At 39.9% G+C, this 16,352-nt stretch overlaps 2 protein-coding genes and 1 long non-coding RNA gene across 3 annotated transcripts; all 3 read right to left on the reverse strand.

Annotated features, from left to right (window-relative positions):
- Positions 1–8,787: 8,787 nt before the first annotated feature.
- On the reverse strand, positions 8,788–9,629 carry LOC112345951. The gene is made up of 2 exons (XR_002992238.1): positions 9,353–9,629; positions 8,788–9,291 (listed from the first exon to the last, which is right to left on the reverse strand). It is a non-coding gene; the product is annotated as an uncharacterized LOC112345951 (long non-coding RNA).
- A 741-nt stretch (positions 9,630–10,370) lies between these two features.
- On the reverse strand, positions 10,371–11,863 carry LOC9650981 ((E)-2-epi-beta-caryophyllene synthase-like). The gene is made up of 2 exons (XM_024673938.1): positions 11,272–11,863; positions 10,371–10,534 (listed from the first exon to the last, which is right to left on the reverse strand). Exons 1-2 carry the CDS (start codon positions 11,861–11,863, stop codon positions 10,371–10,373), a joined length of 756 nt encoding a protein of 251 aa, XP_024529706.1.
- A 717-nt stretch (positions 11,864–12,580) lies between these two features.
- On the reverse strand, positions 12,581–14,189 carry LOC112345946 (flavonoid 3'-monooxygenase-like). The gene is made up of 2 exons (XM_024673723.1): positions 13,326–14,189; positions 12,581–13,276 (listed from the first exon to the last, which is right to left on the reverse strand). Exons 1-2 carry the CDS (start codon positions 14,187–14,189, stop codon positions 12,656–12,658), a joined length of 1,485 nt encoding a protein of 494 aa, XP_024529491.1. The 3' UTR covers positions 12,581–12,655.
- Between the last annotated feature and the right edge of the window lie 2,163 nt (positions 14,190–16,352).

Consider the following 16,352-nt stretch of genomic DNA (forward strand, 5'->3'; position numbering starts at 1 on the left):
CCTGCATTGTTCGTTCCTTAAGTATGAGCAGCTACAAAAGCATATGCAACGAACCTTTCACAGCTTGTTTTGTTACCATACGGGACTTGTTGCAGTGGCCTGGAAGCCGAACTGGTCATAGTTCGATTCCACCAGGAGGAAGCAGAGTACAAACTCGTGCGGCTTACTGGTACCGGCATAGATATTGTTCCATGCCACTACTGGATGGTGTGCTGCTATAGTTGGTTGCACCAGTGTCCTAGGAAGAATAGTGTAGTCCACAGCCGCATTATTCTTGATCACTGGCCTCCATGCATAGTGGATAGCATCAGCACTTGCCATCATTTGCAATTAGCCAACCAATGGTAACTCAGCTCTGCAGTAACTCATTTTCCTCCAGTAGAACAATTTTCAAATCTTGTAGTATTGCAACAACCTTGGTCTTAGTTCCAAAGGCTGGCAACCATCGCATGCAATCCTCACAGGATTTCCCCGATCTTCAGATTTGCAGTTTCTAAAATAGGTCATATCCAGTGAAAATTAAAAGTAAATGTTGAGTCACAAACATTTTTCTTTGCAAAGATCCTAAAGGATATTCTCTTTCCTCTTAATAGTCATTATTTTGCCTACCGTTAATTTTATGTATTACTAGTATGCTCAGCCAATGTTGGGTAGTTAGCAAAGCCTCTCACACTCACCAACATATCTTTGTGATAGAACTTGCTCACATTTCACAATTTCCTTATGAAATGATTCCTCCATCTCTAGCATTAAGCCATTTTGGTCCATTGCTATCCATTGGGCAATAAGGAAAGTTAAAAAATAAACAAAGTTTTTGTTTTCATGTTTTAAGGTGTAATAGGAGAGGAGTCAATTAATATAAAGTTTCTTTGTATATAGTATTGATGGTGAATGTTGATGAATTAAATGGAATTAAATGGCTTTGTGTATGAGTTATGTCAACTCGAATTGCAAGTTGTTGTGGTGATGTGCATCTTGAGAGTGCAATACAGAGCTGCCCATGGGTAAAAATTGGTTTGGGTAAGTAGATGTTCACACAATCAAATGTTTGACTTTGGCATTTTGAAATTGTCATATAGTATCCAAGACAAAGAGGAAATTGTTTTTGAAACATATAAAATGGAACATCTAAATTAGAAAGTGTTAAGTTAATGCGTAGGATAAAAGTTTTAGTACCTTTAAACTCATTTGTAATTATTTCACAATCCAAAACTTTAAATGAAGTTCTTTTGACCATTAGTCGAGTCCCATTGCATAATCCAATTGTTGGAGACATATTTCTCAAAAGAATAACTATACAACCTTCTTTTAGTATCGATTTATGTGGTGGTAGTCCAAAGGGAGTGATAGAGTTTAGAAATTCAATTGGGAAATCTTCAAGATGTTTAACATTAACAGAGTCAATGCTAATGTAAATTTGAGGTGGACTTAGTAATTGAGAGATAATGTTATTGTTAATTGGAAATGTATCATCATTGAGAGGTGTTGAAATGGCTATATTTGCTGTAATTTGAACATTTAAAATGTCTTCAATACATGGGAATATGAAATCAGTAATAGAGGTACTTTTAATTAGTTCTGAAGGAAGAAAGATAGAATCAAGTGGTAAGATAGGGTTTTATGTGTAATTATTTCTATCACCAACTTTCAATAGCTATTTTGCCCAGTCTAGATCTACTTGCACTGTTATTAAGTATTAAATCAGAAATAGATATATCATTAATTGGATTAATAATTTAAAGGTTGTATGGGATGTTTGTCCATTGTGTAGTAGTGTGCTTGCAATGCCCGTCCATGCCATACAAACCACTTTTTTTATTTTAAAACTCAAAATATTTTACCATTATATTTAATAAATATGTTTTGCCAGTGCTGCCAAGGCCATCAATAAAAATAAAATGGTTAATATCATTCGGGCACTCAACAATGTTAACAATTTTAGTATTCAAGTTTCTAATATCATAGTAAATTTTTGTATATGAATGGTTGTAGTTTGGTATTGATTGAATAGAGGTATTTAGAATTGGGATAAGTAAGTTGTATGATTGGTTTATTTTACCATGTATTATCATTCTTGAGTTAATGTCTATTAGAGTAAGTTTATATTGGCATATAATATTTGTTTTACCAAAATCTTTAGAGAGCTAATCTTTAAAAACATCCATAAAATATAGTGAGTCTTGTGGATTGCAAAAAATGCATATAAAAGTAAAGAGTTGACACAATTGTGTAGGCATTTAGAAATTGTATACTTCTTGTAAATAGTTATACAATTCATTATTATCGTCAAGAAGACCCATAACAACAACAACTTATTGAAAGTTTTAGTAAGTTATATTTTAATATTGTCGAAGTATGTCACACCTTTTTTATGAAAAAGAATAATACTTAAGTGGTACAACTTGGTATTTAGAGGAGATACTAAGTAAAGTTGAGAAATAACCTCTTTTTTTTTTCAACATTGCCATACGTTAGCAGATTTATTGAAAATATAATGTAAAAGTATTTGAACATAGGTATATTGTTTTGCATTTGATCATGAATATTAAGCTCAAACCATTTTGTTAGCATTGTTCCATTATATGCTGCTCTTTACAAGGCATTGTGCTTTGAGCCTTCCACAACCTATATAAAAATCAACTCTCATATTTTTTGATTAGATCTATAGTATTGTAAATTATTGCTTTCAAATTTAAAATAGGCATCTACAATATATTGTTAGGTGAGTTTTCCAGCATATAAAATTTGGTCATATGTAACTGTAGAGGTTGATAATGTTGAATTTCTTTTGGACAAACGATAGGCATAATATTGAAGGAGTGTTATATGCTTATTAGAAGAAAGCTTGTCATGCTAGGCTCTATCTCCATGTGGAAAAAACAATGGATAAACCATATCATCACAATTAATATTTAAAATAAATATATATTGTAGTTCTGATGATTTTGGATGAATGTATATTTCACAATCAAAAGTGGCATGCCGTCTTCACTTTGGAAAACTATTGCAACATCATTAGTTTGTGGAGTATTATATCAACAGTGGTCTATACCTTCATTTATAATGAGCATATATACTCCACGTAAATTGCTACCAAAAATGATAGTTCTTGAAATATTTTCTCGTTCCAATTCATACATCATTCTAAAAGCTTGTGCATATGGATTAATATGTCAAAGTATCATATCTAGTTGAAGCAATAAATTATAATCACAGTTAATGTTAAAAGGGTTTTGTTTTCTGATATCAGTAGCCTCATTGGACTCTAGCATGTATAATTGATTGTAACTTGGATTTTGATGTATTGAAGGATGTTGTGGCATAATTTTGTGATAGATTTGTCTGGACCAGGACCTGTAAAAGTATTAATGCTAGCTCCCATAGATGCGAAAGCAAATGCACTATTATATTGTCTTATATTACTCTTGAAATTAAAGTGTTTGTGTGAGGTATATACAGAATACAGAAAAGGTGGTAATGGAAGTATTGGAGGTAGGTAGGCCTGTCCACTTTAGCAACCAATAGACTTGTTCTCATTGGCAAAGTGTGAGGCATGACAATACTTACAAATATATGATAAGGGACCTATATTCATTGTCAAAACAGATGTATCATTATATAGGTAATTGCTAGCAAGTGTGATGTGAATTTGAGGTGAAGGGGGCAAATGGGAATTTGAAATTGACTGCTGTTCAGTGTGATTAATTCTCAATAAGGAATTATTAAGATTTGTTTGATGTCGATACTCCATAGCCTCTTGAATATTACTGTTGTAAAGCTGTATGTATGTTGGTGCTGGTTAGTGTCTTCAATGTTATCATTGTAGGAATGTGTATGTTTGTATTGAATAGCATTCAGTACATGTTGAAGGTGTGATATTAATTTCAATAGTTTCTTTTGGAAATAGAGATCAATTATTAGGGCAGATAGAAAGCAAAAAAATTTTACTGAGGGATATGGATGGGCATAAAAATTGATCTTTTGGATGCAATCGGGTGTTGCCAAAAGAGCAGATTGATGTGTTACTTGATACACTGTCTTCTCGCAAGACTTACATTTTTGCTACCTCACTGTGAGTGCCATGTTTCCTCCACCAAATTGGGATCTGCGAGGTGCACGCTCCAATTGATCAGCCTGGGAATTCGTGGAGGAGCGTGGTGCCTCACATCTGCGAGCGAATGGAGATCATCCCGTCACGTGGAGGCCTAGAAGTAGAAAACCCTAGCCCCGGTATGAATGGCAAGAACGCCTCACTAGCCATTGGATCCAGCTCATCATTCCTCCCATGTTACATTATAATGAGGACTTTTTCAGTGCGTTTTCAGTGAGTGGAATCTTTCCTAAAGATTAAAATCTTTGCTGCTCGAACTGTAAGAACAGAGAGTTCTTGGTTGATCAAATCATCTAGCAGCAAAAAGAAATCTTTGAAGCTCTTGTGATCTTTGGAAAACTTCCAAACTATCGTGATCATCTCCAAGCATTGGAAATCTTTCAAGCTCTTGTCAACATTGTATGCATGGAGTAGCGGATTTCCACTCTTCTTCTTTTCCAGCTTCATGGACCCCAAGACATAACAAAGCCGTGAGGATTGCCGATGAATCTCCATCACTATGAAGCGTCTGTCCATCTTGCTTGCTCCCTCGGCAAGTTTGGCAGCCATATCTACCAGTCCATCACTGTTGAGCATGCCATAAAGAAAGCTCTCCTCGTCTTCATAATCACCACAGGAGAAAGCCACTCCATCTTTGGAATGATGTACCACTTGCTCGTTGCACGCTCTAGAGCCAATGCAAAAGTTTGGAATCCTTCCACGTCCATCCAGCAGCCCTTCCAGTGCCTAGAGTTCACAATTGAGTCTCTATACGTGCTGCCTTGAAAGTCACTGCTCATTGTGCACAAGAACTTCCACAGCGTAGGCTCATAGAAGAGGTAGCTGTGCAGCAGAGCTTTTGAGCTCACTCAGATGTCACCACTTCCAAAAAGTGACTCTAGTGTCCTAAGAGCCACAGCTTTTGTTGGCAGAGTGAGCTGGTTCTTGAGTTGATTCTTCCTGTCCACCAAAGTTTCTCTAAGGTGAGGCCCTAGAAAAAACCCAAGAAACCACGGAATTCCAGTAAGAACACACTGGCTGGCTTATGTAGTGAGAATTTGAGAGCCAAAGTTCTAGCTCTAGCCACTGTTGGCCTCGCAAATGCTGGTAAGTTTATATTGATGATGTTGTAGCCCACTTGGACTTGGGCTATGAATAAAAGTGCACCCTCTTTTCTAATCGGTTAAGGGTCTTGGGATATTTAAGGTTAAGTGTTCTTGAGTTTGAATAGTATTGGATTAGATGACACTAGAAAGTCCAAATTCAGAAGTTTAGTTTTGTGTTAAAGACTGTTGACACTGCTTTTTCCTTTTGACCATCTACTACTCACTTTACAATTAAGTGTATTCCTTGGAAGAATAAATTCATCCAAATTCAGAAGTTTACATTTGGTATCAGAAAGGGGATCCCTTTAATTTTGTGATAATGATTGTGACACTGCTTTTTCCTTTTGACCATCTGCTACCCACTTTACAATTAGGTGTATTTCATGGAAAAATAGACTCATCAGTAAAACCATGGTATGTTTACCCCTATTGTCTTGTTGGGATCATTGATGGCTTTCCTCGGGGTCTCAACACTTTTGTACGTGATGAAAACAAATCCTCATCCATTCTAGCAAATCCCTGGCCACTGCTTCCTTGTCGATGCCTCTAGCCATGCCATTGCAGCTGCTCATCGCCAAAATCCTGCTCAAACGATTTGTGCTCCTTCCGATGCAGCCGCTCACCGATGGTGGAATTCCAGTAAGAACACACACATTCCTTATTGTGTTGAGGGAGAAAGAAGAGCACAGAGATGTACAGCCTGTCCCACCTGGGCTGCCAACGGATGCTAAATTGCATAATAGTTATGCAGCCCTGCAAAAGCAAAACACATGAGTGATCCCCTGTCCTTGTTGCTGCTAGGCAGCAGTGCCCCCTCTCCCACTTCCCCTGGAAACCTCGTGGCTGGGAGGAGCCATGGTAAAAAAAAGAGAGCTTTACCAGGCAAGCAGATGGGTATCACTCACACCTGCTGCGTGCCCACTAGCTGGCCCAAAACTTCACAAAAATATTTCAAAAGGATGTGTGGTAAGAAACTGATATTTACCGATTTACCCCGCATCCGATGGCCCCGATTGGCCAGATCCGGCAGCCCTCAAAGTTCGGCAATTGCTCTTTATAGTAGTAGATGTAAAAAAGCTTACTTTGAATCTTATTTTCCTTTGTGAACATCTACATTCTTTAATTCCATAAAGCCAACTAAGAATGGACCTTTAGAACTTGAAAGCCTGAATGAACCAATTGCCATGGCGAATGATCCAGCCCATCCAGCTGGAATTTCTCATAACAACATATTGCAATCTGCATGTTGCTGCTGTGAAATATACCGAAGCTGCTGAGCCACACCAGAGAGAAATATATTGCACAGCTTCCAAAGTACAAAGACTGCAAGCAGCCTGAGCGTTACAAGTGAGTTCTTCAAGCAAGTCACCATGCTGGGTGGTGATATTGCTTGAGGTGTGGAGCATATCAGTGAAGGCTGCTCCAATAGCACTTGTTGATGGATCCCAGATAGATAACTTTGTGCAAGAGCATACCAAAGTGTTGGCCAAGTAGCTCTCCCAGCAAACTGGAGCTGCTGGAGCTGAAACTGGAGTTGGAACTTGAGAGATTTTGAAAGGAGGAGATCGCTTGGCTCCAGCAATTGTGATTATAAAGGAGAGCGCTAAGAAAACTTTACCTTGGTCCATTGCCTTTGATATTGTTTGGCTTGGAAACCTGATAGTAATTTATATAAAAGTCAGGAGGAAGGCTCCGCAAATGATCAGAAGTGGACAAATGATTTAAAGTTTGCTCTAACGTTCCTTTTGTATTATAAGCAAACAAGTATAGGTATGAATGAGTCTGATGTTCTTAATTTAATAGTTAATTCATATGCTTCTAGATAACAATTGCCAGCCGGTGGGGAAATATTGAGGCCTTATTCATGTATGTATATATATATAAAAGGTTTCCAAGGTCAAAACAGGCAGTTCATAGTTCATAGACAATGGAGCAAGGTAAAGTTTTCTTAGCGCTCTCCCTCATAATCACAATTGCTGGAGCCAAGAGATATCCTCTTCCCAGAATTTCTCCAGTTCAACCTCCAGCTCCAGCTCCAGCTCCAGCAGCTCTTGGACTTTGCTAGAAGAGCTACCTAGCCAACACGTGGTATGCTCTTGTGCAAAATTATCTGTCTGGGATCCATCAACCAGGGCTATTGGAGCAACCTTGATTGATATGCTCCGCACCTCAAGCAATATCACCACCCAGCATGGTGAGTTGTTTGGAGCTCTCACTTACAACGATCAAGCTGCTTGCAAGCTTTGTACTTTGGAAGCTATAAATTCTATTTCTTTCTGGTGTGGCTCTGCAGCTTCGGTGTCTTACACAACAGCGGCATGTAGAGTGCAGTATGTTGTGAAAAACACCAGCTGGGTCAGCTGGATCATTCGCCAAGGCAGCTGGTTCATTCGGGCTTTCAAGTTCCATTGAAGAAGTTTCAGCATGCCTGGAAATAAATTGCACTTGCCTAGCATATGCTGTGTAGTTAGTAAAATATTGTTTTTATTTTATTAATATATTAAAAGATAAATTGGAATAGTATCAAAATAACAAATATTATATTCCACTTTGATTGAGGGAATTATGCCTAGAAAATGCTAGATGAATACAAAAATAATTTTTTATAAACTTGATAATATAAATATCTAGAAAAAAAATATTAAGTAATAATAAATATCCATTAATAAAAATATTATCTTAAATTTATTATTTGGAAATATGAATATATTTAGAAAAATACTTGACAAAGAAAAGAGTAAAAATGAATTTTATATTATTAAAAATATGTTATATGTAAATTATATTTTTACTTGGGATAAATTTATTATGATTTTATCAAACAAAAGAGAATAATTACTGCAAGACATTAATTACTTATACATTTTACTTAGGATATAAAACAATAAGTTTTTAGGAACATTAATATATTACTATCCAGATCTAATCAAGAAAATAATTATTTGTAAATATATATGTTATGGAAACTATAAATTAAAATCTTATATTCCATCATATTATGTACTAATAAACTATATTTGCAGTTAGTAAAAATATTTTAAAATATTACTGTTTAATCAAACATTACATACATTATTGTAATTTTTTTTGATAATGAGTTAGATTGTAAATAGCTAAGGCTACATATAAAAATATAATATGTACTCTTATTGTTAAAGTTGTTTAATATTTTCATATTAACACTTGAAACTTTAACTATAGTCCTACACATTTATAAAATTAAGTTAACCCACATTTGATATACCAACTCGATATACAATTACCTAGTGTTGAGTTTTATATATTTTAATGATATTTAGACATGACATTTGTACAGAATATAATTTTCTTATTATATTTATAAGTACTGTTAAAGTTAAATTATAAAAGTTAATTTTGACCTAAACTATTCAAATATTATAATACTTTATAAAACAGAATAAGTTTAGATAAAGTTGATTATTTTATTCATAAAGCATTAAAAATAAAGTTATTCACATAAAAAATATTTACTATCTTGTGTTAAACAGAATTTAAATCTCTGCCAGTTTTGGATTTTGATCTAGTGATGCCACCAAAGACATACATAATCTATCAACTCAATGAAATGGATTTTGGGATTGCGGATCACTTTGTTCCATTCACTGAAGAGCGAAGCACAATAAACTACATTGCAGACATTCACAAGGCCAGCTAGCAAAGCAGCACCACCACTCTTTGTTGAAATTACATTGCCACCGTCCACTACAATTGTAGCTCTTACTTTCGAACTCATCAAAAAGGCCACACATTCAGAAATTGTTGAAGGCTAGCCATGGCGGGGAATTCTTGCACAAGGCTCCATAATAGAGTTTCTCGCAGAGCCATCGAGCATCAAGGAAAATCATGTGGCAGCCTTCTTGAGAAAGGTATCTCAGAATGGCATGGTGGACTTTCTAGTGTTGGCTGGTCCGATGATATACCGAAATCCATATATATGGGTTGCCTCACCTCTCATTGCGACTCAGAAATTACACCCTCATCCAGCGCTACTTCTGGGCATCCGCAGATGAAATTGATTAGCTTTCCTCGCCCATACAATGGCAAGGGATTGAGCATGGGCCAATTTTAAGGATCCTAGCAAAGAAATCCAGAAATAAATTGCTTTTTATTTTCAGTGCTAGAACTCTTCTCTTACCTTGGAGGCAAGGATTGTGGCATCCTGTTCCAAGAAGAGTCATGTGGCTCGTGAGATTGAAGCATCTGGTGAGCTGATTGTCACACCTCCTAGCTCACCAAAGCTGCCAATGTGATCAGTCACCTTCTGGAACGCCTTGGTGTTAAGCATGATCCTGTCGCTCACTCCCCCAAAATCGGCAATGGAGAAAACGCACAGCCACGCCATCAGTAGCCCCCAGACTAGCTTGCTCTCCACGCTGTTGCATTCTTGGATAGCCAGCAAGCAATCACCTAGCAGGAACAGCAATGGCAATGCATTCTTTATGGTGCTTTCTTCACTTCACAGTCAACACTTTGCATGTGACACATGTGTTACAGTGCCTTCCTCTCTTACCCCACGTGGGTTGGCCACCTTCCATTTCCTCAATGTGATTATTTGCTAGGGCGTGGTCAAATAAATAACCCTTTTACAGTTACCCCCCCATTGAACGGCTGTGATTGGCTAGATTCGGCAGCCCAGAAAGCTTGGCAACTCATTGTGATAGATGGTTGCCAGGATCAGATTTATGCACACCATCAACCTAAGAAGAAATAGTAAATGTAAAAAAGGAACTGTTAGGCAGCATAGCTCCAAGCAGTACGTAAGCAACGGAAAGCTCCTCAAAAACAGAGCCTCGAAGCACCTCATATTCAATCTGCATGAAGTGCTCCAGGTCTATCAGTTCCATTGGAGTGAATTGAGCCTGGACTTTTACACTGCAAAAGTTGAGGTAGTAATCTAGGAACAAGGAGCTCTTAGCCGGTTTAAAATGTAGCAGCGGCAGGATATATCCTCCCCTAGTGATTTGCCTTGCAACAACATTTGTTTCAACCCTAAAAGCCAGTAGATAATATCATAAAAATCTACGATGAAAACACAAAATGAAAGTGATCACGAGATCGTCCATGAGGACATTCTTCGAAACCAGCTCCAGCACTTACCCGAGCCGGACTGATAGCAATCTTTTCATTGCCGAGGTCGCCGATGTTCTCAACTTTCATCGCCTTCCATCGCGAAAGTAGCTCGTGGCTCCCGATCCACCTTTAACATTTTGAGTTGTTGCATCACCAGTGGAAGACGGTGGAGCCGTAGATTCGTGAGCAGCTCTTTGGCCACCAGCCTCTCGACACTCGAATAGACGTTTGCCATGGCTCCAGATGGCTGGAACCCGAGAGCTTGAGCACGATGATATCAGAAAGCCTAATAGTGCTGGGCTAGTATATTAAATCGCCAGAAAATGTGATGACTCTATACACTCTCAAGCTCTCCCCGATAACGTGGTATCCCATGCCTGGAGCGCATTGGCTCGAGCAAGCCTTCCTGACGTTCTCAGGAGAGCCCATGATATGAAGCTATCGAAGCAAAGGGACAACCACTACTGCTGAACGAACATATTCATTTACATTTCTTTGTTTCTACTTTTGCTGATATAGGCGGGATCCAATGATCTGACTCACCAAAGTTGGAAAACCAAAAAAAAGGCTCACCCGATCAAATATTTCCAAGCAGACATCTGTGATCTACCGAGCTGTTTCAGCAGCTCCAGCACCTACAAACATGGCAGTTCCACATCTATGGCCGACAACTTATGCCAGCGGAAGTGACGAGATCTTTCCAGCGTTGACCACCAAGACTTTTATGGAAGTTGAGAGCATTGGAAACGTGGAGATCATCGGTTGGGATAAGGTGTTAATACTGATCCACTAAAGTGAACTACTATACTCGAAAAGTTATGAAAGAATATTATTACAAGTGGTTTAATCCTACATACACACAAATTCTTGTTTATTATAACATTAAAACGATTCACATGGTGTTAATAAATCCACATTTGGATCCGAATGGTAGAATGAAGGTGGCTTCTGGATGTAGAAACCAAGTCCCATGGAATGGTTCACCGTTCAGCAGCGGATTGTCAAGCCCATGGTAGCGTCCTGTGACATACACCCAGCGGAGATGTCCAGATGTAAAACAAGGATACCATGTTGCATAGTCCACCAGGTCTTTGTTCCCAGTTTCCTCGCCCATCTTCATCAGCTTCTTTTGGAGTTGAAGGATCTTGGCTTCGGTCTCCTGGATCATTTTGCATACTTTGTCGACAGCCTCTTGAAAGCTTGCATTATTCGGGCTGTGGCAAAAGATGACACAGAGATAGTTGTGGAAGCACTTGATTTTCATCTCGTGTCGGAAGGAGAAGAGAACATGATCAGCCACTGCGTTGACAAATGCTACAAAATCTGGAGATTCAACCATACCCTTATCCAGCTTGAGATCCATGCAAAACTCACACATAATGCCTCCGGCTCCTTCAACGAAAACTGTCCCTCTCCGGAGCAACTGATATTTCTCGAGACTTGGGATGGATTTGGCAGATCGCAAAGAGGCCTCCTCCACCAAAGAATCCAGAAATGTTTTCAAACAAATCATATAGCGAGCAAACAGTGGGGGATCCATGAGACTCCGAAAGCTCGACATCACCTTCTCAAACATGGCATAGCTAGGATGCTTCTGCTTCTCTTTTTCACTCAAGACATAGCTTCCCTTAGCAACTTCAAGCAGAATATCAGCAGCTTTTGTCCCCTCTTGCTCATTGATTGTCTCAGCAATGTCATCCAGAACAAAAAGACTTTTGTCCCCTCAATTGGTGGAGGTGCTGCTCCTTGCCCAACTTGGGTGATGGCTCTCAAGCATAGAATTTGAGACAAGCTCGCTATAAACTTCCCTACATAGAAAAAAAGGGGGAAAAACCATTCACTCCATCGAGAAAGGAAGAAAAAGTCCGAAGGATGATGCTAATTTGGAAGATTTTTAGAATATTCAAGTATATAAATAGGAAATATTATCAAAAACAATCTAGCAATATTATCAAAAAACACATTTTTATCTATTCAATTTTCATTTCAGTTGTTAAAATTTCAGTTTCATTTCCAACCACAATTCTAATATTTAGGTTGAATTGTTTTTAGTATAGCTATTGAAATTATTTAGTAATAATATTCACTCAACTCCTATCAAACATTTTTTATCTTGTATTATAAATTCCTAAAAACAAGAAAGGCATTTATAACTTTTATTCTTTTAAACATATTTATGATATGAAGAATATAAATTCACATTGAAAATCTCAAGAAAGAGAAATGAAATTTGGTTGTGAATGTTGTGGTTGATGTGGTAATAACTGATGCACCAATTTAAAGTTTTAAAATTTCTTATTGATTTTTAATTATAAACCTAATATAAAAAAACTTTCCCTTTATTGTTTTACTTGATCTCAGCTGACCCCTAGTTGCCATAGACTTCCATCGGCAGCCTTGGAGTGGCCATGGCTTGCAGCGGAGTCTTGAGGTAGCAAGAGCCATTGTAAACCTCCTCTATGGATGGTATTGTCCCTGGCACAAAGCTCCAATCAAAGCAGTGAATGAGATTGGCCACCAGCAGCTCCACTGTTCGCAATCCCAATGGCATTCCAGGACACATTCTACGACCGGATCCAAACGGGAGGAGCTCAAAGTTTTGGCCTTTGAAATCGATGGAGCTCCCCAAGAAGCGCTCTGGGTAAAACTGGGTGGGATTCTCCCACACTGCCGAATCCATATGCACAGCCCAAACATTCACCAGGAGAGTGGTTCCCTTTGGAACGGTATAACCGGCAATTGTGGCTTCCTGGGTGGCCATGCGTGGGAAAAGGAGCGTTCCTGGAGGATACATCCTAAGTGTCTCCTTGAGAACAAGCTGGAGATAGTCGAGCTTTGGGAGGTCGGATTCTTGGACCATCTGGTCACTGCCTACGACTCGGTCAAGCTCCTCCCGGAGCTTGATCAAAACCCGAGGATTATGCATCACCAAGGCCATGATCCATTCGCTTGTGGTAGCAGTAGCATCAGTCCCAGCCATAAGCATCTCCTGGAATGAAAGTTATAGCAATCACAAAGTACATAAGAAGAAGTCTTACCAACAGATTTGCTTTAACGTGTGTTTCTCCCTGGGCATTATTTCCGTAGAACTCAAGCATGATATCAAGGAAGTCCTTGCATTCCCGTGTCGTTTCCTTGTGCTCGTCAATGATCTTTCGCAAGAACTTCTCTTGTTTCGCATGGATTTGCTTGTACCGAGGGATCTGCCAGTCCAGCCATCTTAAATACCACGGTACGAGGGTGCTAATGCACGAGGGATTGATCACCAGGTCGACAATGGAGAGCAGAATCTCTTTGAATTCTAAAGCGTCGGAGTCGACTTCGTCTTCACCAAAGTACCTCTTGCTCATCAAAATCCTGGACATATTGTTGAAAGCAAAAATGGAGAACAGCGATCTTATTTCCACGGGCTTGCTGTTGCTGAAAGACTTTAAGATCTCTCCCAAGGCATGGGAGAGCTCCTCTTTTCTCATCCACGCAAATGAATCGATGGACTTGGCTGTGAAGAGCTCCATGGAACACAGCTTGCGAGTGTCTTTCCAGTACTTCCCATATGGAGAAGTTCCAAGTCCCGAATAGTTATAGCTGAAGTGGTCGCCTAAAACCATGTATGGCCTGGAACCAAACTTTATGTCGTGTGTGGTAAATACTTCCTTGATTATCTTCTGGCTAGAGATAACCACAGTGGGCATCATTCCCATCTTCAAGAACACAATGGGGCCATACTTTCTGGAGATAGATTGTAAACTCCTATGTGGGGGCTTTCCTGCCAGTAAATGAAGGTGGCCGATCAGCGGCAGTCCCCATGGGCCTGGGGGGAGGTTTTTGAAAGATCTGTAGCTCCATGATAGAACTAAGAAGAGAATAAAAGCTACAAAGAGCACAACTGGGAGGATTTCCATGAACGCAAACCTCTTATGCTGCCAATTGGAGAATTGCTTCTTTATACAGAAGTTCATGACACAACACCATATGTTCTACGGTGGAACAGTGATTCTAGCAAGAGTTTAGTTCAATTATGAGAATTGAACTAAACTCCAAGGCTACGCATGGAGATCTACGAGAACATGATCATGTAAGTCCCATGTAGGTGTAAGACTTAGATACAAATTTTAAAAGAAAGTTTGAATATATGGTTAGCATCGTTCACGTGACAAATAAACCTGCAAATGCAACACCTCATCCAAATCTCATAGAGCTTGCAAGGGGACCCAACTTGTATTGTACCTTGGAGCTGGTGTTGAGGAAAATGTAGCCACTAGCTCACGTCCAAAACTCGCAAACTCGTCAGCCGGCTGTGAATCCACTGTCCATTCTTGGTTTCCTTCATATCAACCAACCAAAGAATAGAAGCTTCAAGTGTGTCAGACTTTTTGGTTTGAGCATTATGTGCAACTTTCTTTCTAGAAGGAGTTGACACGCTTGAATTTGAACGATAGTTTGGCTTTCCACGAGTTTTCTCATAACACATTCTACCGGGAGAGCTCTGCAATCCACCAGTCAGTCAAAGCCACAAAGTAACTTTACTTTGGGTAATGTAAGCACGAAAGCCCCTAAAACTTATTCAAATGGACGGGCATACCGTTTCTCTACCAGCACCCTGCAACCTCAAATCTCTCCGACAGCAGGTTCTTAAGCTCATCATCGTCCGTGCCAACTAGCGGATCTGGCACCGCCACCAGTATCTTCTGGAGCAACTGCTTCACCTCCCGGTTCAGCAACATAAAGTTGTCTCCCAGCCCGAAGCACGTCAAATGCCTTCGGTCCATAACACCCAGTTTGAGGGACTAACCAGCTTTGGCTCCTGTAGAAAGACCAGCAGCGTGACGATCCCGATATCTACGTCCAAAACACCGCTTGTCAGCTGAGACGGTTTGTAGCCACCCTGTATCGGGATTTGCTTGCAGACGTGCGACAGGCAAAGCACGAAGCTCTTCTCGACTCATGCTTGCAGTCAAGACCGTGCACCGTCGTGTACACCAGTTTGGTTCGCTGTCAGTGCGATATGATGAGCTCAACATAAACCAAACGACAACCATTCTTCGACAGGCCCTGGATGACAAGAACAAGGACTACCATTCTTCTCGGCTTCACCATGCCATCTTTCCTGCTCGGATTGGAGCTTTCGAGACAGTAATCTTGACGGAGAAAGCTGGGCCCTCAATGCTGGGGATCACACCAGTTCCTGCATCCGCATGTCAGTTGGCATGCTGCAGCTCAAGCTCGTTCCTTCATAAATGACACACTCTCAAAATATAGCCCTTGAATGACCCGTGTGCAAGACCGCCCTCTTGGCAGCTCGCTGATCGTTACTTCGATCCAGACTTTGAAGGCAATGCATGACATTCTTGAGTGCCTGATCAGCGGGAACTGCCGGAAGAATGCAGCCCCTAAACTCCGAGTCCATGTCGCAGTGCCGGAGGAACCGGCGCACGCCTTACGTTACCAATCCCATGATGCCTCTCATAGCCGTATAAAATACATATGACGTTATTTGTCGGTGATGTGTCACGTTTGATTTGTTCCACGTTTTCGAATCAAGTTATGAGGACTGGAGCAGAGCCCTAAGCGGAGACTTCCCATCCAGCTCCTCCCCCAGGACTTGCTCGAGATAGAGCACCATGGAAGCCTCGGTGCTGTAGCTTGCAAGCTTGTCTGCGAGCTCCGGGGTCCGAGGAGGATAAGCCGAAGAATGTATGCTCGCAAGGCTGCAGTGGCAGACGTGAACTCCCAGCTGGCGACTTCCCCGTGCACGATGCCTGGACAAGGCAAGAGTACTATGCTGTAATGGATGCCTGTGCTTCACTAGTTTGAGAAATGCAGAAGAACGAAGACTTGCTGTTCCTCAGCTCGTTGATGTGTGCATACATTGATTCATGCGTACCTCCCATGAATTCCAACCCGCTCACGTCCCTGGGTACAGTACTTTAGGACATAATACAAATTAGTGCTGCTTAACGATGTTTAAAAATATATTTTCCTTTCTTAAATGAATTGAAAATACCTATAAAGTGATATCCATGATACCCTACCTCTAGAATCTAAGCCCAAAGCATCTCTTCACA

The sequence above is a fragment of the Selaginella moellendorffii genome, unplaced genomic scaffold, assembly GCF_000143415.4.
Source record: "Selaginella moellendorffii unplaced genomic scaffold, v1.0 SELMOscaffold_11, whole genome shotgun sequence".
NCBI classification, from domain to species: Eukaryota; Viridiplantae; Streptophyta; class Lycopodiopsida; order Selaginellales; family Selaginellaceae; genus Selaginella; species Selaginella moellendorffii.

What these genes read in the sequence shown, in the direction of transcription:
- LOC9650981 (XM_024673938.1), bottom strand. Translation starts at nt 11,863, where the DNA reads ATGTTTGAGAAGGTGATGTCGAGCTTTCGGAGTCTCATGGATCCCCCA. An exon ending in TGACAATCCGCTGCTGAACG is followed by an intron (nt 10,535 to 11,271) that starts GTGAACCATTCC and finishes CTCGGGTTCCAG; the next exon opens with CCATCTGGAGCCATGGCAAA.
- LOC112345946 (XM_024673723.1), bottom strand. Translation starts at nt 14,189, where the DNA reads ATGGAAATCCTCCCAGTTGTGCTCTTTGTAGCTTTTATTCTCTTCTTA. An exon ending in ACGTTAAAGCAAATCTGTTG is followed by an intron (nt 13,277 to 13,325) that starts GTAAGACTTCTT and finishes CTTTCATTCCAG; the next exon opens with GAGATGCTTATGGCTGGGAC.